Below are 19005 nucleotides of genomic sequence, written 5' to 3'. Positions count from 1 at the left end.
TGGCAGCAGCGTGTTAAAGGACGAGCAGGTGGCAGAAGGAGCTCCATGAAGAGTGAAGACCGTGTGCGCACAGGCCTGGAGGCAGGAGAGGGCCCCACAGGCTCCAAGGCCAGTGGGACACTTGTGTGCCTGTATTGTAAGTGCCTCCTGGGGACTGGTGGCAAAGGAGACGGACCAGGTTAAAGGAGCTTAGCTTTCATTCAGTCGCCAGCAGATTTCCTTCTTTCTTTTTTCGCCCCAGCCTTATTGGGTTGTAAATGACATACAACATTGCACAAGTTTCAGAAGATGCACGACGTGATGGTTTGCTATATTGAAAAATCAAAAGATTCTTAATTTTTTATTATGAAAAATGTAAAAGACCCGTGAAAGCCAGCAGCCTAGGGCAGTGACCACATACCCATCCTCCCGCTGCAAACTTTGCAGCCACAGCCAGCCCTGCCTCCCCTGCGAGCCGCGGCCACCATTGCTGCCACGCACACCTCCCCCTTCCCTGCTGCTGATCCCTTTGAAGAAATCCCGGAGTGACGTGTGTATTCTCTCAAGCGTAGCCTGTGGCTTGTGATAGATTACTCTAGGTCTGGAGTGATCGGGTGGCGCTTTGTGATTTTGTTTCATTTTCAGAGGAACCACTAAGTTTCCCTTCTTGGTCTTGCCTTTCAGTGGGAAGTTGGTGTCTCCAAAGTGGAAGAATTTCAAGGGCCTGAAGCTCCAGTGGAGAGACAAGATACGGCTCAATAATGCCATCTGGCGGGCGTGGTACATGCAGTGTGAGTGCTACTTGGCCTTCCGGCAGGAGGGGACCGCGGGGGCCCCAAGGTTCTAGCACCTGGAAGCCTGTGCACCTCGGGTCCCCAGAGCCCACTTTCCAGACATTGTGCCTCAAAAGGAAGCCTCTCCTGGGCAGTCTGCAGCAATAGGAAAACCAAGCCGGATCCTAACGAACTGAATACTTCTCGGCCATCAGGCACGGGGGGCCAGTCATGTGGTCATGTAGTTGCCTATAATCTGCAGGAGACAGACGTGTTAGCCAGTTGCTCACAGCATCACGTGCCCGCTGTTAGGTTAGGCGCTTGGGCCCAGTGTTGTAAAGGCAGAGGAGGAAGGAGGGGTTAGTTCTTTTCAGGGGAGTCAAGGAGGGCGTAGCAGAGAGCGACATTCAAAGAGTCAGGGAACAGTTCCTATTTTCAAAGAAGATGCAGACCCAGGCCTCGTTCTGTTTCTAGCTGGCTTTCGTGCAGGTAGATCCTGTGGCCTCTGTAGGAGATCCGCGTGCTGGGGGCATGCTTGGGTTAGGCTGGCATTTGTCTTGATAAGCCAGACTGCCTACCTTACCTATGAGTTACAGATTCTTTTCCTTTATTCTCTGAAATCTCATTTTCGAGGGAAGGAGGGCCGCACCTTGAGGGGCACGTGGACAGAGCGGGCAGGGGTTCCTTCAGGGGTCTTGGTCATAGCAATGATTGTCTCCTCGTTTCTCTGCCCAGATTTGGAAAAGCGCAAGAATCCTGTGTGCCACTTCGTCACTCCACTAGATGGCTCTGTTGAAGTGGATGAGCATCGCAGGCCAGAGGTACTTGGCCCTGGACCATTAGTAGCTGGAAAGGATCCTCCCTCATGAGGAGGAAGCGGCTCTCCCAGGGCTGGGAATAGGGGGTGGATTCCGCAGCGGGGGTTCAGGGAAAAGGTCTAGCCTTGCTGCCCTGGCCGCCATGTGTCCTCGCAAGGACGAGCATGTGACAGCCCACGGGACTCCCCTCTTCTGTGGCTGGGCTGACCTGAGGACTAAGGGGTTCTCTCCCTGGGACTTACCCTCAATGTTGGCATTTCTCTGGACGTCAGCAGGGAGGGATTTGGTCTCCTTACAAGACAGATTATCTTCAACAAAGAATGATCTCAAGGGACGCCTGGGTGGCTCAGTCGGTCGAGCGTCTCTTCTTTTTTTATAAAAGAAAAATGTTGATGTTTATTTTTGAGAGAGAGTGTCAAGCGGGAAAGGGTCAGAGAGAGGGAGACACAGAATCTGAAGCAGGCTCCAGGCTCCGAGCTGTCAGCACAGAGCCCAGCGCGGGGCTTGAATCCACAAACTGTGAGATCATGACCTGAGCCAAATTTGGACATTAACCCACTGAGCCACCCAGGCACCCCAAGTGTCTGACTCTTGATTTCAGTTCAGGTCGTGATCTCAGGGTCATGAGATTGAGCCCCATATCAGGCTCCACACTGAGTCTAGAGCCTGCTTGGGATTTCTCTCTCTCTCTCCCTCTCTCTCCCTCTCTCTCCCTCTCTCTCCCTCTCTCTCCCTCCCTTCCCCCTTCCCCCCTTCCCCCCTCTACCCCTCTCCCCAGCTTTTATGCGTGCATGCGTGCTTTCTCTCTCAAAAAATAAAATCCTTAAAAAAAATGACTTCAAGATCTTTATGTGCTGAGATAGGAAGATACTGAAAAATAGTAAATGAAAAAAAAAGTTGCACAACTGTATTTTATTAACTTTATGTTATTTTTTTAAAGTGTGTATCTAGAGGTGCCTGGGTGGCTCAATTAAGTGTCTGACTTTGGCTCAGGTCATGATCTCACACTTTATGGGTTTGAGCCCGTGTTGGGCTCTGTGCTGACAGCTCAGAGCCTGGAGCCTGCTTCGGATTCTATGCCTCCCTCACTCTCTCTGCCCCACCCATGCTCGTGGGCACGCGCGTGCACTCTCTCAAAAATAAACTTTAATTTTTTTTAATAAAAAAGAATAAAGTGTATCTATGTGATTGTGGGTGTATAGGAAAAGTCTAGAAGGATCTACAGAAATCCTTTATTGGTGGGTACTTCTGGGAAGGAGGATTACAGTGAGGCAGGTACCCTTTACACCCTTCTGCATTGTTTCAGTGCTGTCCAAGCACGTCTCACTGTTTGGATGGAATGGGAAAAATTAGAAAGTAACCCAATGAAAGACCCTTTTGAGCTGTGGGGTGTGTCTGATATTAGACAATATTAAGGAATATCATTTTGTTGGGTTTGGTGATAATACTGTATTATCCACTGTGAAGATTCTTCACTGTCAGACCCACAGTGAAGTATTTTTGGGTGAAATTAAATGGGTCTTAACGATACCTGGGACTCGCTTTAATATACTCCAGCCGTAAACAAAAAGCAATCTGAAAGTGAGGCCGGCTCTCTGAGGCAGTCATGATTTCTTTGTTGCCAGAGCGCTTCAGGGATATCTTGGAAGGGGCTCACGTGCATGATGGGAAGGTTGAACACTTTCCACCTAAAACTTCTGTGATTGGCTGTTTGTTTTCACCCTTCGAAAATGTGGCAGGGTCTCCTGGATCAGGCATTCACTGCTACCCCTGGCTCTCTCTGTAGGGCTCTTCCGGCACCAGGGCGGAGGGCCCTCTCCCTCTCCCTCTCCCTCTCCCTCTCCCTCTCCCTCTCCCTCTCCCTCTCCCTCTCCCCCTCCCCCTCCCTCTCCCTCTCCCTCTCCCCCTCCCCCTCCCCCTCCCCTCCCCTCCCCTCCCCTCCCCCCCTCCCCTCCCCTCCCCTCCCCCTCCCCCCTCCGCCTGTCCCTCTCCGCCTCCACCTCTCCCCCTCCCCCTCCCCCTCTCCGCCTCCCCCTCCCCCTCCCCTCTCCCTCTTCCCCCTCCCCCTCCCCCTCCCCCTCTCCCTCTCCCTCTCCCTCTCTCCCTCTCCCTCTCCCTCTCCCTCTCCCTCTCCCTCTCCCCCTCTCCCTCTCTCCGTCTCCCCCCTCCCCCCCATCTCTCTCCCTCTCCCCTGCCCAAGCACTCTCTCTGACCCATGCTCCAATCCGGACCCTTAGGAACCATGCTGCCGAAGCTGCCCTTGGTCATCTGAGGTCGTGAAATAAAAGCACGTCCTTAGGTAGAGGTTGGTCGTAGCACCAGAGAGGCGGGACACGTCGGCGAATGAGGTTGTAGGCGCGTGGCAGGGCCCTCTGAGCCGCGCTGCCCGGGGCTGACTTCCGGTGTCAGACACATCTCTGTCTTCAGGCTGAGTTCTGCCGGTCAGCCTGGATGCCCCTCTTTTGACCGTGACCTGCCTCCCTTCACAGGCCATCACCACAGAAGGGAAGTACTGGAAGAGCCGCATTGAGATCGTGATCCGGGAATATCACAAGTGGAGAACCTACTTCAAGAAAAGGGTACCCGGCTTGGGCTCCGAGAAGAGCATGTGCAGGAAGCCCCCGTAGAGGAGGGAAGGACCGAAGGCCTGTATCCAGACGCTGGCCCCCGAGGTCGTGGCTCCATTGCTGCTCCCGTGGCAGCCAGTGTTCTAGCCCAGCCCGAGCGGTGGACCTGCTTCGGTCGTGTTACCTGCGCTCTCAGTTTCTCCCGCTGCGAACCGGGGCTGTTTATTCCACGGACGCTGGTTGGGAATCTCGTCTCTGCCCAGCGTGGGCCTGGCGACGGCAGAGAGCAAGACCCCTCACAGGCCTCCCAGGGAGAAGAGGCCCGGATGGTTCTGGGAGGAGAGGCCGAGGGCCTCATCCCCTCCCAGGCCCCTGAGTGAAGCTCTTTTCTCCTCTTTTCTCCACAGCTGCAGCAGCACAAGGATGAGGACCTCTCCAGCCTGGCCCGGGTGAGTGCACGGTGGGGCTGGGAGGACCCGCAGAGGAACCCTCCTCTGACGGGAAGCGGCAGTGATGTGGGCGGCCCCACGGGGAAGCCCGCAGCCGAAGGTGGTGGGGACACAGGCTGTCCCCGCAGCTCCAGGGAGGCCACCCCCCTTCTCACACAGAGGACATGCAGGCTAAGGAAACAGGCCAGTTCTCCCTGCTCACCCACCGCCTCATCTCTTAGAGCAGCCCTTGCCGCTCCGTAAACTAGGGTAGCGCCTCCCTGCGTGATGGGATTGGGAGTTCTGAGTTCACCAGTCCCCTGGGACTTGTCCTTCCCCTTCTGTTGGCGATAGGATGATGACATGCTTTATTGGCACAAACGTGGGGACGGATGGAAGACCCCGGTGCCCATGGAGGAGGACCCACTGCTGGACACAGACATGCTCATGTCAGAATTCAGCGACACCCTCTTCTCCACACTTTCCTCTCACCAGCCGGTGGCCTGGCCCAACCCCCGGGAAATAGGTAACCCACCTCTGGATCCTTGGCTTCCAACACGCAGCTGGTGTCCTTCTCTGCCAGCCCCGCCCCCCCCCCCCCCCCGGGGCCCCCAGGGCAGGATTTGCCTCAAGGCCATCTCTTAGCTGCTGGGCACCACTTAATTAGGACAGGCTGCCAGAAAGATTGGCCAGTGTCACTGGCATCTGAGGGTCACATGCACTGAGAGCGTGGGGACTGCAAATGGGCCTTCCTGGGCAGCTGTCACGCCTGTGGTGCCACTGTGAGAAGACGGTGGGGATTTGGTCTGAATCAGTTTGCCATTTCTGATACTGTCCCCTGAGCGGAGGATCTGTGCCTAGGCCGAGTGACAGGGCCTCTGACTCACTGTGAAGAAAATCAGGTATTCCTGGGCATGACCTTTTACCTGGCAACATTCAGGCATCCAGTTACCCTTCAGGGAAGAGCCCACAGACCAGCAGTTAGAACCAGGGATCTCTGCATAGCTGTTCTTGCGCTTGTTGGGATACTCACTTCACTTTTCTTATAAAAACTCACTTTCTTTCCTGCCTTCTGAAGGGGGAGAATAGCCATGAACTCACAAGAAGGTAGAAATTCCAGCCATCTCCCTGCACTTCTCCTTGGAAGAATCTGGAGTGTGAACAGGGCCAGGAGGACCCGTTCCAGGCCTTTTATGTGTTCCTGCAACATTGCCTGAGAAGGCAGAATGATGCCTCTGTCTCCTTTCTGATTCTTGCAGCGCATCTGGGGAATGCCGACATGATCCAGCCGGGGCTCATCCCCCTGCAGCCCAACCTGGACTTCATGGACACATTTGAACCTTTCCAGGGTGAGGACTCGGGGCAGGCAGAGAGCATGGCTGCCGGGATCTCCTTTTGCCCAGGACAGAGCACACTGGTGCTTCCCCTTCGTGGAGGGGACTGTTAGAATGGGCAGAGGGGAAGACTTGGAATTTTTCCAGAACTACCTTTTTTTTTTGGTAGTAGTTGCAAGGTCTGGGAAGCTTTTCTGCCACACGGTTCTCTCTCAAGGGAATCGCCATTCTCATTCCTGCGGTCTCAGATCCTCAGGTTTGCCCAGAACCGTAAGCAGTTCTCCCTCTAGGCAGCAGAGGGCGCTGGCAACACAGCCGCCTCCCAGCAGTGTCCTGCAGTTAGAACTGGGCTTGTAAGAGCCCACGAAACACCAGGCCTGGGAGTATTTCAGAGCCCACACAAGTTGCCAGCATGAGCGGTTCCAATCAGAGGGCCTCTTTCTGCAGAGTTACCTCAGGGGGGAATGCCCTCAGGGGGGAATGCCATGGCACTCCTCTGGGTAAGATGGGGCTCAGTGCCCTGTTCGCTTGGATCTTAATTCAAGGATGTGATGGGCACACGGAGCTCAAAGGCCCCCGCTGTTGTCTTTCAGACCTCTTCTCTTCCAGCCGCTCCATTTTTGGTTCCGTGCTGCCTGCACCTGTCTCAGCACCTGCACCAGATCCCAACAGCCCACCTGCTCAGGTAGAGGGAGTGGGGGCAGGGGGGCTGAGGGCCAGGCTAATAAGTAACCACACAGTCATAAGCAACACACTAGGGCTTGCCAGATCTAGGGCTGAACACACAACTAACGCATAAAGAAGTTATTCTGGCCCTCCTCGAAAGCACGCAGAGATATCCAAGAGGGGAGAGAGACTGTCAGTAAGCAGGCGCCCCTGCCTAAGGCTGCACGTAACCTGTGTGCCGTGAGCTCTGTTCTGACCAGTTTAGAGAGGCTTAGCAAAGAAAAACATGGATCGCTAATAAAAACAAGTTCTGTGTATTTCTCTTTTTACTCAACAATTAACAGTAGTTGGTTATCGGGTGCTGGGGCTGCAGAGCTGAATGAGGCATGGCTCTTTGCCCTCAGGGGCTCTCAGGCTGGTACCCGTATCCAGTTAGACACCAGAAACCTGGCCCCATCTTCTTCCATCTGTTCTGGGAAGAAGTTCTTCTGTAGAGACTGAGATCCTGACAATCGATTCCTTATAGCGTTTCTCTTTTAGGAAGAGGTGACCTCTAGAAGTTGATACGTGAAACTGTCCTGGGGGAACCCCTGAGCAGCTGTGATCCAGGCTGCCTCTGCTCTGTAACAGAAGATGGCAGGGACTTTGGGGGGACCCCTGCTGGACTTCAGAAACAAGATACTCCCAGGCCTAGAGCCAACTGTGTGCAGACAGTCGCTTTGTCTGAGCTCTGTGTTATCATTTAGTCCCTAATGGAAACAAGACCCCTGCGGATGCCTGGGGAGACACAGCTCCGTTCCCCCCAGTTAGCAGCCGTGGGGACGGGAACCATCGCCTTGTCCCTCTGTCCGGAGGTTCTGCTCAGGCGCCCACCACACGTTGTGGTGGTGTGTTGTACCGGGAAGTGATGGCAAGTTGTGTGATCCAGCACCTGTCCTTCCTTTCTCAGGAGAGCATCCTGCCAGCCCCTGCTCTCCCCACCGTGAACCTCCCTGATGGCCTCATTTCGCCTCCTGCAGCCACCACCCTAGACCCTACGGATAGGCCGGGCTGCGATCGAGCTCCCCGACCTGGAGACCCCTTTATCCAGCCTACAGACTTCGGTCCCTCTGCACAGCCTCTGAGTGTCCCCCAGCCTTTCCTCCCGGTGTTCACCATGCCCTTGCTGTCTCCCAGCCCTGCCCCGGCGCCTGCTTCCCCTGCTCTGCCGTTAGCCCCACCCCCGGCCACTGCCTTGAGCCCCCTGGCTCCACCCGCCTTCCTACAGCCGAAGTTTGCTGGAGCCAGCAAGTCGCCCTCCGTCATCACGCACACGGCCTCCGCCACCCTCACCCACGATGCATCTGCCACCACCTTCAGCCAGAGCCAGGGCCTTGTCATCACCACCCACCATCCCACCCCCTCGGTGTCACCCTGTGGCCTGGCACTGCCTCCAGTCACCCGGCCTCCAACCGCTGGGCCTTCTCAACCCTGTTTAACTTTTGTGCAACCCAAACCGGTCTCCTTGACTGGGGGGAGGCCCAAGCAGCCCCCCAAAATAGTGCCTGCTCCCAAACCTGAGCCCGTGTCCTTGGTATTGAAGAATGCTTGCATCGCCTCAGGTAAGTCAGTGGAGGGAAGCCAGAGTCTGGTCTCCCCTTCCTGAGGAATATTTCCCTGTCCCCGAGGCTTGCAAACTTGTCACACACACGCGCGCACACACACACACACACACACACACACACAGTGACGTGAAAGGAGTGTTCTGATCTGCATGTGTGTGATCTAGTCTCTTATGTATACCCTCTGTTGCTCTTTTAAAGTTAGTCTCAACCCAGTTTGAAAAAGCATGGTCCGGGTGATCTATAATCCGTCCTAGGTCTATAGGTCTATAATCTGTCCCCTTCAAGGAGAAGTTACAAAACAAAGGTCAGGTACCCTTGTGGTCTTGTCTTTCCTGTGGTGAGGAAAGCAATGTCTGAGCAGCAACAGGGGCCATGCTTCTCCTGGGGAGCACTGTGCAGTGGGCCTGGGCCTGGGCCCAGCCAGGCCGCCCGTGGCTCAGGGACACCACCCTCACCTTCTTGTTCTGGCAGCTGCCTTTTCAGGACAACCTCAAGCAGTGATTATGACATCAGGCCCTCTGAAGAGAGAAGGGATGTTGGCTTCTACTGTGTCCCAGTCCAATGTGGTCCTCACGCCTGCCTCCATTGCCCGGGTGAGAGGGCTCTGGACAGACCCTCGGCATCCTTATAACCGCAGTGTGGCCCTGTTCTTGGGTGGTCCTCACCCAGCATGACTATAGTTGGGGGTGACCTCTCCCTCCTGTGTCACTCAGGCTCCTGGAGTCACGGAGTTCCACAGTGGCATCCTGGTGACAGACCTTGGCCATCCCACGAGCAGCCAGCCAGCCCCCGTCTCTCGGCTCTTCTCTCCAGGCACAGTGCAAGAGTCCCTGGTGAAGGGCGAGCAGGCCTCTGCCACGGGTTCCAGTGAGTGTGTGCTCCAGCCGGAGCAGTTGGGACTTCGTGGGCCAACTGAGAGCTCCCACTGCTGGGTCAGGGAGACCGCCTGTGGGCTTCCCTAGGTTTGGGGCTGGACTCACAGGATGTGCAGTGACATTTTACAAGCCCGATAGCGGCCCAGGCTAGGAAGTGCTCGGCGTTGTGCCAGATCATCCACAGCAGCAGAAAGGCGGCAAGCGTGTGCAGTGTTGGCAACTGATGCACTCGGGGGACCACCGTCCCTGAACTCCTTTAGAAAGGCCTGGCTCTGAGCTGCCTGTTCTGATCCAGAAAAGGGACCGAAGAGTCCTTGTCCGCAGTTTCCAGAAAACGGAAACCACCCAGCCTTGTCTACACATCAACGTAGCCGTCCCTTAGTTTTCAAGAACCTCCCATCTGCTGAACCCATTTCCACAGCGTGGGCCTTCCATTGGCCAGATGGTCGGGGTAGAACTGATTTTGCCCTGTGAAGAGCTGAGAAGCCAGGGGTAAACGATGTGCCCGAGGCTCTGCCCCTCATGGTGGGGGTAGAACCAGAACCCAGGCTCCTTCCTTTCAGATGCCACATCAGAGAGGGAGACCAAAGGTGCCTTCTTGTCTTAAGTAAAAGCAGGGCGTGGCTGCTCCTGGAGCTCTGTGTAAACGGTTGTCTTTTCTGAACAGGAAGACACGAGGAGGAGAGATCTTTGCTTACAGAGATCAGACAGTACAGGGACTTGTCCAAGGAGGATTGGAGGAACAAGGGCCTCCAGTCCGGAAAGATAAAGACAAAGACTGTGAGGCCCCTGCAGTGATGTAAGTTAGGGCTCAGGTGGAGGCCTCTTGTCCTCTGAGGCACAGAACCCTGGGCGCCAGAGCCGCCGCGGGGGGAGTTCTGCCTGAGAGAGCACCGCAGGGAGATCGGTGCCACGGAAAAGAGTGCGCTGAGTGGGGCAGCCCCAGGGGCTCGGAGGGACTCCTGAGAGATGCCAGTGACCAGGACATGGCTTGCGTGGGAGTAGGCAGGATTGAAGAAAGTATAAGAGAACATATATGTAGCGTTGAGAGAACAAAAGTAAACAGGTACCTGGGTACTTGACACACAGGGTAAGAACCAGAGCCTTACAGACGCTACGGAAACCCCAGGTTGCCTCCACGTGGCTTTTTAGGAGGTTGGGTTAGCAGTCACACCTCCCCTCAAAACTCTCCGTGTCCCCCAAAACCTGTGGCTGGTCAAGCTCAGACCGTGTTCCCACTCCATGTCCAGCCAGCCTTCTTCAGGCCTTGTCCATACCTAACAGAACCCTCCTTGAGGTGTTGGCAAGCATTTCTCCCGTTTTTGCTCTGTGGTCGCCGTGGGAGGTTCCGGATGGGTTTCCAGGGTTTGGGATTTGCAGGGGTTCCTTTCATGGGTGAGGACCGTTCCAGCTGCTGTAGCCGGCCATGTTCTAAGAGGAGTCTCTGTTCTTCTCAGGTCGAGATTGCCCAAACTCAGGGCAGGCCTCTCCATGTGCTTCAGAGCAGAGCCCCAGTCCCCAGTCTCCCCAGAACAACTGCTCAGGGAAATCTGCAGACCCCAAAAATGTGGCTGCTCTAAAGGTATCACAGGTCTCTCTCGGGTCTTGATTTCCTTGGAGGGTTGGGGAGGAAAGGAGAATATCAAGGGGCCACTGGGGCAGCTGCGTCCCTTACTAGGGACACAGAGGAAAGGAGGACCACGCACTTGGCTGGTGCTTACCAGGCTGGGGTGTAGCATCAGGACCCTGGACGTTTGCTACCTTAACCTCGAGATCAGGTCCCCTCTTCCCATTCCCCCACCTACCAGTGAGGCCTGAGCCCCGGAATCAGCATCGAGCCCTGTAATATGCCAGGAGGCCGCAGCTGGGAACTGGGTCCGTGGAGGAGGGGTCTGAGGGTGACTGGGAGGTGCTGACCAGCAGCAGTCGTGGCCCCTGCCGAGGTGCTCCATTCTGCAGGGAGGGGAGGTGGCCTTACAGAGCACCGCATCACAGTGACCCTTTGATTCCCCAACAGAACCGGCAGATGAAGCATATTTCAGCTGAGCAGAAAAGGCGCTTCAACATCAAGATGGGCTTTGACACCCTTAACAGTTTGATCTCTAATAATTCCAAGCTGGTGAGTGGCATTGGGTGGGTGGGGAGCCGCTTCATTGGCCTCGGTGCCGGGCAGACAGGCAGGGTCGCCGTGGCCGCTGCGGCTTTGACCCCGCCGCCCCTCCCACAGACCAGCCACGCCATCACACTGCAAAAGACCGTGGAGTACATCACCAAGCTGCAGCAGGAGCGGAGCCAGATGCAGGAGGAAGCCCGGCGGCTGCGGGAGGAAATAGAGGAGCTCAACACCACCATCATGTGAGACTGGGAACGCGGGGCCCGGGGCTGGCGCCTTGCGCTCCTGTGTGCGTGTCACAGAGGCCCCATCACCCGTAGCCTCCTCTCTGTTGCAGCACTCTGGGTTTTTGTCATCCTCCTCCTTCCGAGCCCCCCCCACCTCGGGCCTGCCGTGGCCGACAGCGGGCCGGCCCTGCCTGTTCGGTGCCCCGGGTCCAGCTTCACCGCCAGCTGCTCTGAGCTGCCTCTGATTCTGCCTGTTGCAGCTCCTGCCAGCAGCTGCTCCCCGCCACAGGAGTCCCTGTCACCCGGCGCCAGTTCGATCACATGAGAGACATGTTTGACGAGTATGTGAAAAGCCGGACCCTACAGAATTGGAAGTTCTGGATTGTATCTTTGGGTTTTCTTGCTTCTCCCACCCCCCAGCTGTGGGTAGGCTGAAACAACAGACACTGACACCCCAGCGATTTTAGAAAAAACCCACATAAATGGTTGTCGTTGGGCTCATCCAACAGGCGGTGCCGGCTTCCGCCTCGGGAGAGGGGCCTGGCCAGGGCCGTGGCGTGAAGGGAGTCGGTCGTTGGTGACCGTCCCGGCTCATGGCTTCCTGGGGAGGCAGAACAGGCCCGGTTTGCTCTCTCGGTGCCTGGGAAGTAAAGACACTTGGTTGCAAGGAGCTAAAGCCGCTTGTAGAGGCAATCCTGTAGGAAGGAGCTAGGGTCTCATCTGACACCTCCTGGCAACCATCTCAGTCCTTGGGGTAACTTACTTAGGGAGGGTGAGTACTGCCCCTGTGATGGATGAGAAGCCAGGGCTCACGAACGACTGAGTGGCACAGTCAGGATTTGAAACCAGCTCCCTCGAGGCTGTTGTCTGGGTTTGGGCCACGTGGCCTCTGATGCTGTCATGAGGCACATGCACCTGAGCGCTGGAGTCTGTCTGGGGCCAAGGCGCGCCCACACTCAGCTTCCAGATGTCAGCAGGGCCCCTCTGGGGGACAGCTCCTGCCTTGTCCGTACCCTTCCAGCCACATCTCTGCCTCAGACGGTCTGCACACGTGGGAGGTTGGCCACGTGCCTCCACCTTGTTACTGACACACTGAGAAGACAGTTGTTTGGGAGCAGAGGATTTTATCTGCTTTATTTGCACTCTGACAGCTGGTTTTGAAGAGAGGAGAGGTGACAGACACCGGCTCTGTTTCCTCTGCTTTGCCTGGCTGGCCCAGCCTCCCTCTGCCCTCATCACTGATGGAGCTGGGTGACAGCTGGGATGGGCCAGAACCTCTTTAGGAAAATGGCACGTTCCTCATTGGGCTGAGGCTTGGACCGCAGGCACTCATGGCTCAGACCAAGGAGAAAATGGAGCTCATTGCCTTCACTAAGCTGATTGCCTAGGATGGTTTGGGAGACCTACGTGGAATGTGACTTAGAGCCAGCATGTGTGTTTATCACCAGACACAGGCCTCATCTATCTCTAGACAGGCAGCTTCCCCCATTTGGTCTGCAGCGTACCTCTCCTATTCTTGCCGGTGTACATAAAGACCGTTGGTTTTCCTGTCGTTGTGCCAGGACCCCGTGCCACACCAAGCAAACCTCTCAGTCCCTGCCTCTGGCCTGCTCAGTGGTCATTAACCTGTTGCTCAGTTACAGTTAGATGGGAACATTTTAGGGGAATGTAAGGGTGCGTCTTAACCTACCTAGATGTCTGCCTCTCATCCACTGTCTGTGCAGTCACTTGCCCGCCCCGGGGGAATTGCTCCTGGGCAAGCCTGTAGCTGGGCTTCATTCTCCCCACTCTTGGTTACATGTTTGCTGGTCCTCCTCCTCGCTTACGTTTTCTTTAACCCACGTGCAATGCAGTTCAGTATCATCATCAAGCCGCTGTTTGAGTCCTTCAAGGGGATGGTGTCCACCAGCAGCCTGGAAGAACTGCACCGGACGGCACTGTCCTGGCTGGACCAGCACTGCTCCCTGCCCGTCCTCAGGCCAAGTGAGTAGGGGCTGCATGGGGGCCGAGGCGCCACGGGGGCTTGCCAGCCCCTGCACGACAGTCTCGGAGAGAGGAGGGCCTTCGCTGCAGACAGCGCTGTAGCCAGGCCAGGCTCCACCGCGAGCAGCCGCTCCAGCAGGGCCGGGAGCGCGGGATGATGCTGTGTAGGAGGCCCCGAACCGGAATGTGCCAACCGCAGGGCGGGGGCAGAGCCCCTGGCGCCTCTGCTTGGCTTCCTACCATCCCTGGGTGTCACCGTGCTCAGGTCCGTCTTGCGTGGTTACCGAGCACCTGCCATTCACCAGGCCGTCTCGGGTGCTTTCAGATGTTTTCGGATTTAATTCTTGTAACTAACAAGGCGACGCCCACACGTTGAGGTTATAGAGGGGTGACATGAAAACAGGTGGACATACAGGAACGGCTTGGGATTCTCTGCCCGTCTGCAGGATAGGAGGCGTGATTCGGAGAGTCACCCTAGGGGCAGAGAGGCTTTGCTGGCATTCGTCCCTCAGTGAGCTCAGCGCCTCTGCTTTGGCGGGCATGAGAATTACCACACGGGTCGTATGTGTAACACCTTGCGTGCCATCCGTCGGGCTCAGAGCTGCCGTGTGTGCCTGTGTCCCTGGGCTAACCTTCCCCTTTCTTCCAGCGGTGCTGAACACCCTCCGGCACCTGAGCACCACCACCTCCATTCTGACAGACCCGTCCCAGCTGCCGGAGCAGGCGGCAGAGGCTGTCACCAGAATTGGCAAGAGATCGGGGGAGTCTTAGCGCCTAGCAGGCACGTGGCCGCGCAAGATGCCTCGAGGCTCTTCCCTGCCTGCGGAGAGGATGCTGCACCCCATGCCTCTCCTGATGCGGAGCTCAGGGCCCCCCTCCAACTCCACTGGCCCACCGGGCCGCTCAGAACACTGTGCTCAGGTCTGAAGCAGGTTCGGGTCCTGCCAACAGCAATAGCCCATCTTTGGGAACCCCTTGCTGTGAACTCTCACTCAGCGACCTCAGTCGTGACCTCCCCTGCCCTCGGGCAACCCAGACAAAGTCCTGTCCTGCTGGCGGCCTGCCAGGCCCATGGTGCCGGTGCAGGGAGTAGATGGGACAGAAGGGGCAGGGCCTGCTCCTGTGAGCTATAAGAGGCATAAGGGTTCCTTTCCGGTTCTGTCCTCAGACTTAGAGATACTCGCTCCTGTCACCCCTGGGTACTCGGACGGCTCCGAGTGACTCCTGTGCCACTCTGACATGCCCACGGGGCAGGTGGAAGGCGTCTCTCTTTCCCCCTCAGACTCTGACCTTGTAAGTAGGTTTGGACGGCTGCTCAGGCTTGCGCACGGTAGGCCGCCTCCCACCGCACGAGCCACCAGGGAACCTCAGAACCCGTGTGCACAAGTGGTGGGTGTGAATGCACGCGGGACAAGAAGGAAAGCACGAGCAATGCAAAGCTGCCGCCCTGGCTTAGAAACCCCCTCAGGCGGCACTGTGGTCTGGGAGTGACTTCGTTCTGCCTGGTGTTGTGATGGCCACATGTCGCTGACTTGAAACCGTGGCAGGGACTCGGGTGGGGCCTCCTCGGGCATCGCCTCACTGCATGGCCCTCGTTCTCCGCTTGCTTCCAAGCCATAGCCTCGGGTGAGCCAGCAGTGTTCCGTGGATGTGTACAGCCCCAGGGTAGAGCGTCTGAAAGGCCAGACTCCAGGGTGCCGTCATCGGTCCGGTCATCTTGGCCGGATTGTTCAGCCAGGAGCCCCAAACCGTAACAGTTCTCGGACCAAAGATGTCACCACACCCAAAGTCTGTCCTGTCTCGTGTTTGGAGGAAGAAATTGAGTGTTGACAGGCAGAACTCTGGGGCAGCCAGCCTTCGAGCTGTCTCTGGGCACCTCCAGATAAGGCAGTGAAGAGCTACACATATTTGATCAAGGTGGAGGGATATCGGGGGCCATGGCCTGCTTCCAAACGTGGGAACTGCAGCTGGGGCGTCCAGGCCCGTCCTCTTGCTGTACCTGTCGGAGGAGCCGCAGACGGAAGGGCGGGCGCTCACTCTAACACTCAGGAAGCCCAGCCCAGGGTACCTTCTTGTTGAAAGAATGTGCTTCTAACGTTCTGCTGTGAAGTTCGGAGGGTCAGTGAACTTCCCATTCAACCTCTGTCCTCCCGGCCAGAGATGGAGCCTGGGCGGTGCTGGGCAGGCCGGAAATCCTGGGGCAAGCTTTGCGGGGGCTCCGAGGGCTGCCTCCTGAAAGGTGGGTCCATTTGGAGGCTCCCACTGCTTCCTGGAGACCTGCCGAAGGCGCTCGGGGGCAGCCAGCCCTGCCTCAGCCTCAGCTGATGGAGAACAGAGGGGGCGTCCTCTCCCTGCCGCCGTCGCTGCCGCGGGTCACCGACCAGCCGCCTGTTCCCTCGTCTGTGCTTCAGCTTCACAGAAGAGCAGCCTGGCGGCATCCCTCAGCCTACCGCGGAAAAACGTGTTTACAGGCCTTCCAGATCACTTCCCTCAGGGGTGAGCACACAAGGCTGGGCTAATCCTTAATATCCACTGGGAGGTGGTAAGAGAACTCGCCCTTCACCCCAGGACAAACATGGAGTCTCCCTTCAAAAGGGAGAAGACCACCACGGTAAGAACTCATTACGGTCAAAAGGAAAACCACATGATGTCCCCAGCTGTGAGGGCTCGTGGAGGGTCGTGAGCTCAGTCCCTTCCACAGTTCCTGTGCCTTTGTAAACCGTGTGGATGGCCACAGTGCTTGGCCCACCAAGACCTCTCCTGAATTAGCAGCCTTCCATGCACCCCGTGCTGGGAGTCTTTTTTTTTTTTTTTTTTCTTTAACTCCGTGGGATATAAAATTGGCCTCCTGCTGCTTTGGCCTACCTCTCCTCCTCTCCCTTTTGCTGAATTGATGTTCATGTTTCTGTTTTGTTGAATATTTAAGGCTGTTGGTCACGTGAGACTTTGAGGTGTGTGTGTGTGTGTGTGTGTGTGTGTGTGTGTGTGTGTGTCCTAGCAGACTGTTAACTAGATGCATGTTTTTGTTTCGAGATAATTACTTAAATCCATTTCTCTTGGTGCTCACAATTACCACGGCTGTAGGGCCACAAAGCTGTATCTCTTCTCACAGACACGATTGTTTCTTGTCCCAGAATCATTTCTTGTTTTGGAGTCTTGCTCAATGAACATGGCCAGAGGGGCCCAGCCAGCGTGCAGGGACAGCGAGACCACTCTTCCAGCAGCCTCCAGTGGATGCTGACCATGGGGCTGTGCTTTGTTTACGCTCATTTTCACCCCTGCTCCTGCCTCTACTCCCAGAAAAGAAACATTAAAATGCTGACACTTTGGAGAATTAGAAAAACAATCTGAAAAGGGGGGGGAAAAAAAAGCCCATCTGGCACATAAATCTGAAAAGCATTTCTGTGAAATCTTTCTGTGCCATCAGTTCCCTTCACACTGCTGCGTGCTCTGTCACAATGAATGGGACATGCAGGGACAGGGCAGGTGCCGCCGTGGGGCTTTCTGAGACTTGGCGGGCTGTCCCTCCGTCTCTGGCCTCAGGTGGTTCTGCACCAGCAGTCACCCTTCATCCACCCAGGATGCTTCAGCCCGTGCACCCTGGCCGCCGTCCAGCCGTTTTTCTCACACTGGAGCAGTGGTCCCAGCATCAGACGTTAGCGTTGATGAGATGTTAACAGGCATCACGGGCTCTTGTCAGGAGGAAGGAACCCCCAACGCCGCCCTGTTCCTGGAGCCTCTGCAAGGAGAGGTTGCCCATGTGTCTTGGGCACCCGGCTTCCTCGGCTTCCTGTCCTTGTGACCTGACCCCTTCCCCTTGCTAGAGGTTGGGCCTGAAGGTTTTTCTGCTCTGGCCAATAGAAAGATGAACCTAGACTGTGAGGGAGCGTGGCACCCCACGGTGGTGCCGGCCCCCTTTGTCTCACCCCAGGTGAGGGGGTGCAGTGGTGAGTGACCCGAGAACTAGAAGAACGAGAAGTGGGTTTGTGGTTTCCAGGCTCACAGGCTGTCACAGTGTAGCTGAAGCATGCATCTGCATGGGGCCGGGCCGTCCTCAACGGTCTCTACCCCGCTGCTCACGGCCCCGCACGCCGGGTGCAAGCTGGCCCTCGCGGTCATTTCTGTCTGGTGGGAAGGTACCTTTCCCTAGAGATACCCTGCTTCCCATTACGCACTTTGCCAGTGGTGACACCCGCCCGCCGCTCGCCGGGATTTAGCTGTGCCAAGTGTTCCTGCAGTCGTGGTCTCGTCGAGGGAGCTGGGTGCCCAGATGTGGGCACCATGGCAGCCATGGGCCGTGGTCTGTGCCTCGTACGTTCAAGAGAATCCTCACCACGTCTGAACATGGACAAAGGGAGAGGAGGGTAGGGCTAGAGGGTGGAAGAGCTTGGACGCTCAACACGTTTGTACCGTTCAGTAGTATTCTCCTTGGCCTTGAACCCGTCTGATCGGAGAGGCTGCGGGATCAAGGAGAGGCCTTAGGACCTACCGTGCACATCCACAGCTGCTCCATTTTCTTTTCCTTCCGAGGACTTGGCTTTCCTGGCTCATCACACGGGGGTTCTGTTTCCTTGTCGGGGGTTTTGCGAAAATCAGCCTTTGAGAAAAGAAAAGGGAACTTTTCACGTTGAATGTTGGCTTTGACTCTGTGTGTGTGTGTGTGTGTGTGTGTGTGTGTGTGCGCGCGCGCGCATGTGCGTGTGCATGTGCTTGCACAAGCCTGCCTGCGTGCATTTACTTAATGGAATTTTATTTTTGTGAAATTCCTTCCCAAGTATGTAGCAAAATTCACCTCCCTCTCCCAGTCAGACTTTTGGTGCCATAGTCAACCCTGGGCATCGCTCATTTGAAGAATTCTTTTCTGGGTTTCTGAACAGAGGTGTGCTACTCGCAAGGCTTGAGGTTCTGGAAGGTTAGGAGACACTGACACATTTTTCCATAGAGTTTACGTCCTACAGTTGAAGGGTCTGAAGGGCTCTGGCTCAGGAGACATGACTCCAGGCTGTGTCTCTCCCAAGGGAGCTTGAACACAGCCCGTCCCCTACAACGCCCTGCTCTCTCTGTACCCGAACCTTCTCGGACAGCCCTCGAAAGGAAACCGGATTCATCTACTCACTTTGTAACACCACGGCTGAGCCACCATGTTCTTTTCCAGGTTTCAGTTTATTGTGTACCTGGCTCGTTTTTTCTGTTGTGAGCTCTGGTGATTGTGTCAGGGCTCCATTAGGAGGAAGTTTCCTCTCGTGGTCTGAAAAACAAAACCGGAGAAGAGCCTTGTTAATCAGAGGCTCCCTCAGGCCTGTGCCATCCAGAACACCACCCCTCATGCTCCGCTGTTGAGAAGCACGTTTCCACCAGCTGTATTCAACACTACAATGCAGTTTTAAAACTATATTTGCATCCAAGACAATAAAAAGCTGTATTTTTTTGAAAAGCCTGTGACATGTGGTCTTAAATGGTACTCTGTTGGGCTGTGGAAGAGATGATTCAGGGAGATGGGAACAAAGTGATGCCAAGACGGGCTCACTCATTCTAACCTTGAGGGATGGGTGCAGCCTACGGTGGAGGCCTTGGCGGCGAGAAGAGAGGCCCGAGGTGGGCAGGGGTTCCTGAAGAGAGGCTGCTGTAAGGGCCCGTG

At 56.1% G+C, this 19005-nt stretch overlaps 1 protein-coding gene across 1 annotated transcript in view; it reads left to right on the top strand.

The window, feature by feature from the left end:
* Positions 1-18801, top strand: part of MLXIP (MLX interacting protein) — a 61198-nt gene extending 42397 nt beyond the window's left edge. Inside the window, exons 2-17 of the mRNA XM_047826814.1 lie at positions 664-770; positions 1488-1573; positions 4060-4149; positions 4545-4586; positions 4920-5091; positions 5825-5914; positions 6493-6584; positions 7515-8166; positions 8641-8762; positions 8883-9036; positions 10502-10626; positions 11062-11163; positions 11272-11399; positions 11645-11768; positions 13238-13367; positions 14017-18801. Coding sequence (XP_047682770.1) covers positions 664-770; positions 1488-1573; positions 4060-4149; positions 4545-4586; positions 4920-5091; positions 5825-5914; positions 6493-6584; positions 7515-8166; positions 8641-8762; positions 8883-9036; positions 10502-10626; positions 11062-11163; positions 11272-11399; positions 11645-11768; positions 13238-13367; positions 14017-14138 — 2338 coding nt within the window. The 3' untranslated portion in view covers positions 14139-18801. The remainder of the gene's footprint in view (positions 1-663; positions 771-1487; positions 1574-4059; positions 4150-4544; positions 4587-4919; positions 5092-5824; positions 5915-6492; positions 6585-7514; positions 8167-8640; positions 8763-8882; positions 9037-10501; positions 10627-11061; positions 11164-11271; positions 11400-11644; positions 11769-13237; positions 13368-14016) is intronic.
* The last annotated feature ends 204 nt before the right edge of the window (positions 18802-19005 follow it).

This window comes from Prionailurus viverrinus, chromosome D3 (genome assembly GCF_022837055.1).
Source record: "Prionailurus viverrinus isolate Anna chromosome D3, UM_Priviv_1.0, whole genome shotgun sequence".
Taxonomy (NCBI): domain Eukaryota; kingdom Metazoa; phylum Chordata; class Mammalia; order Carnivora; family Felidae; genus Prionailurus; species Prionailurus viverrinus.
This window is presented reverse-complemented; position numbering and strand designations above follow the sequence as displayed.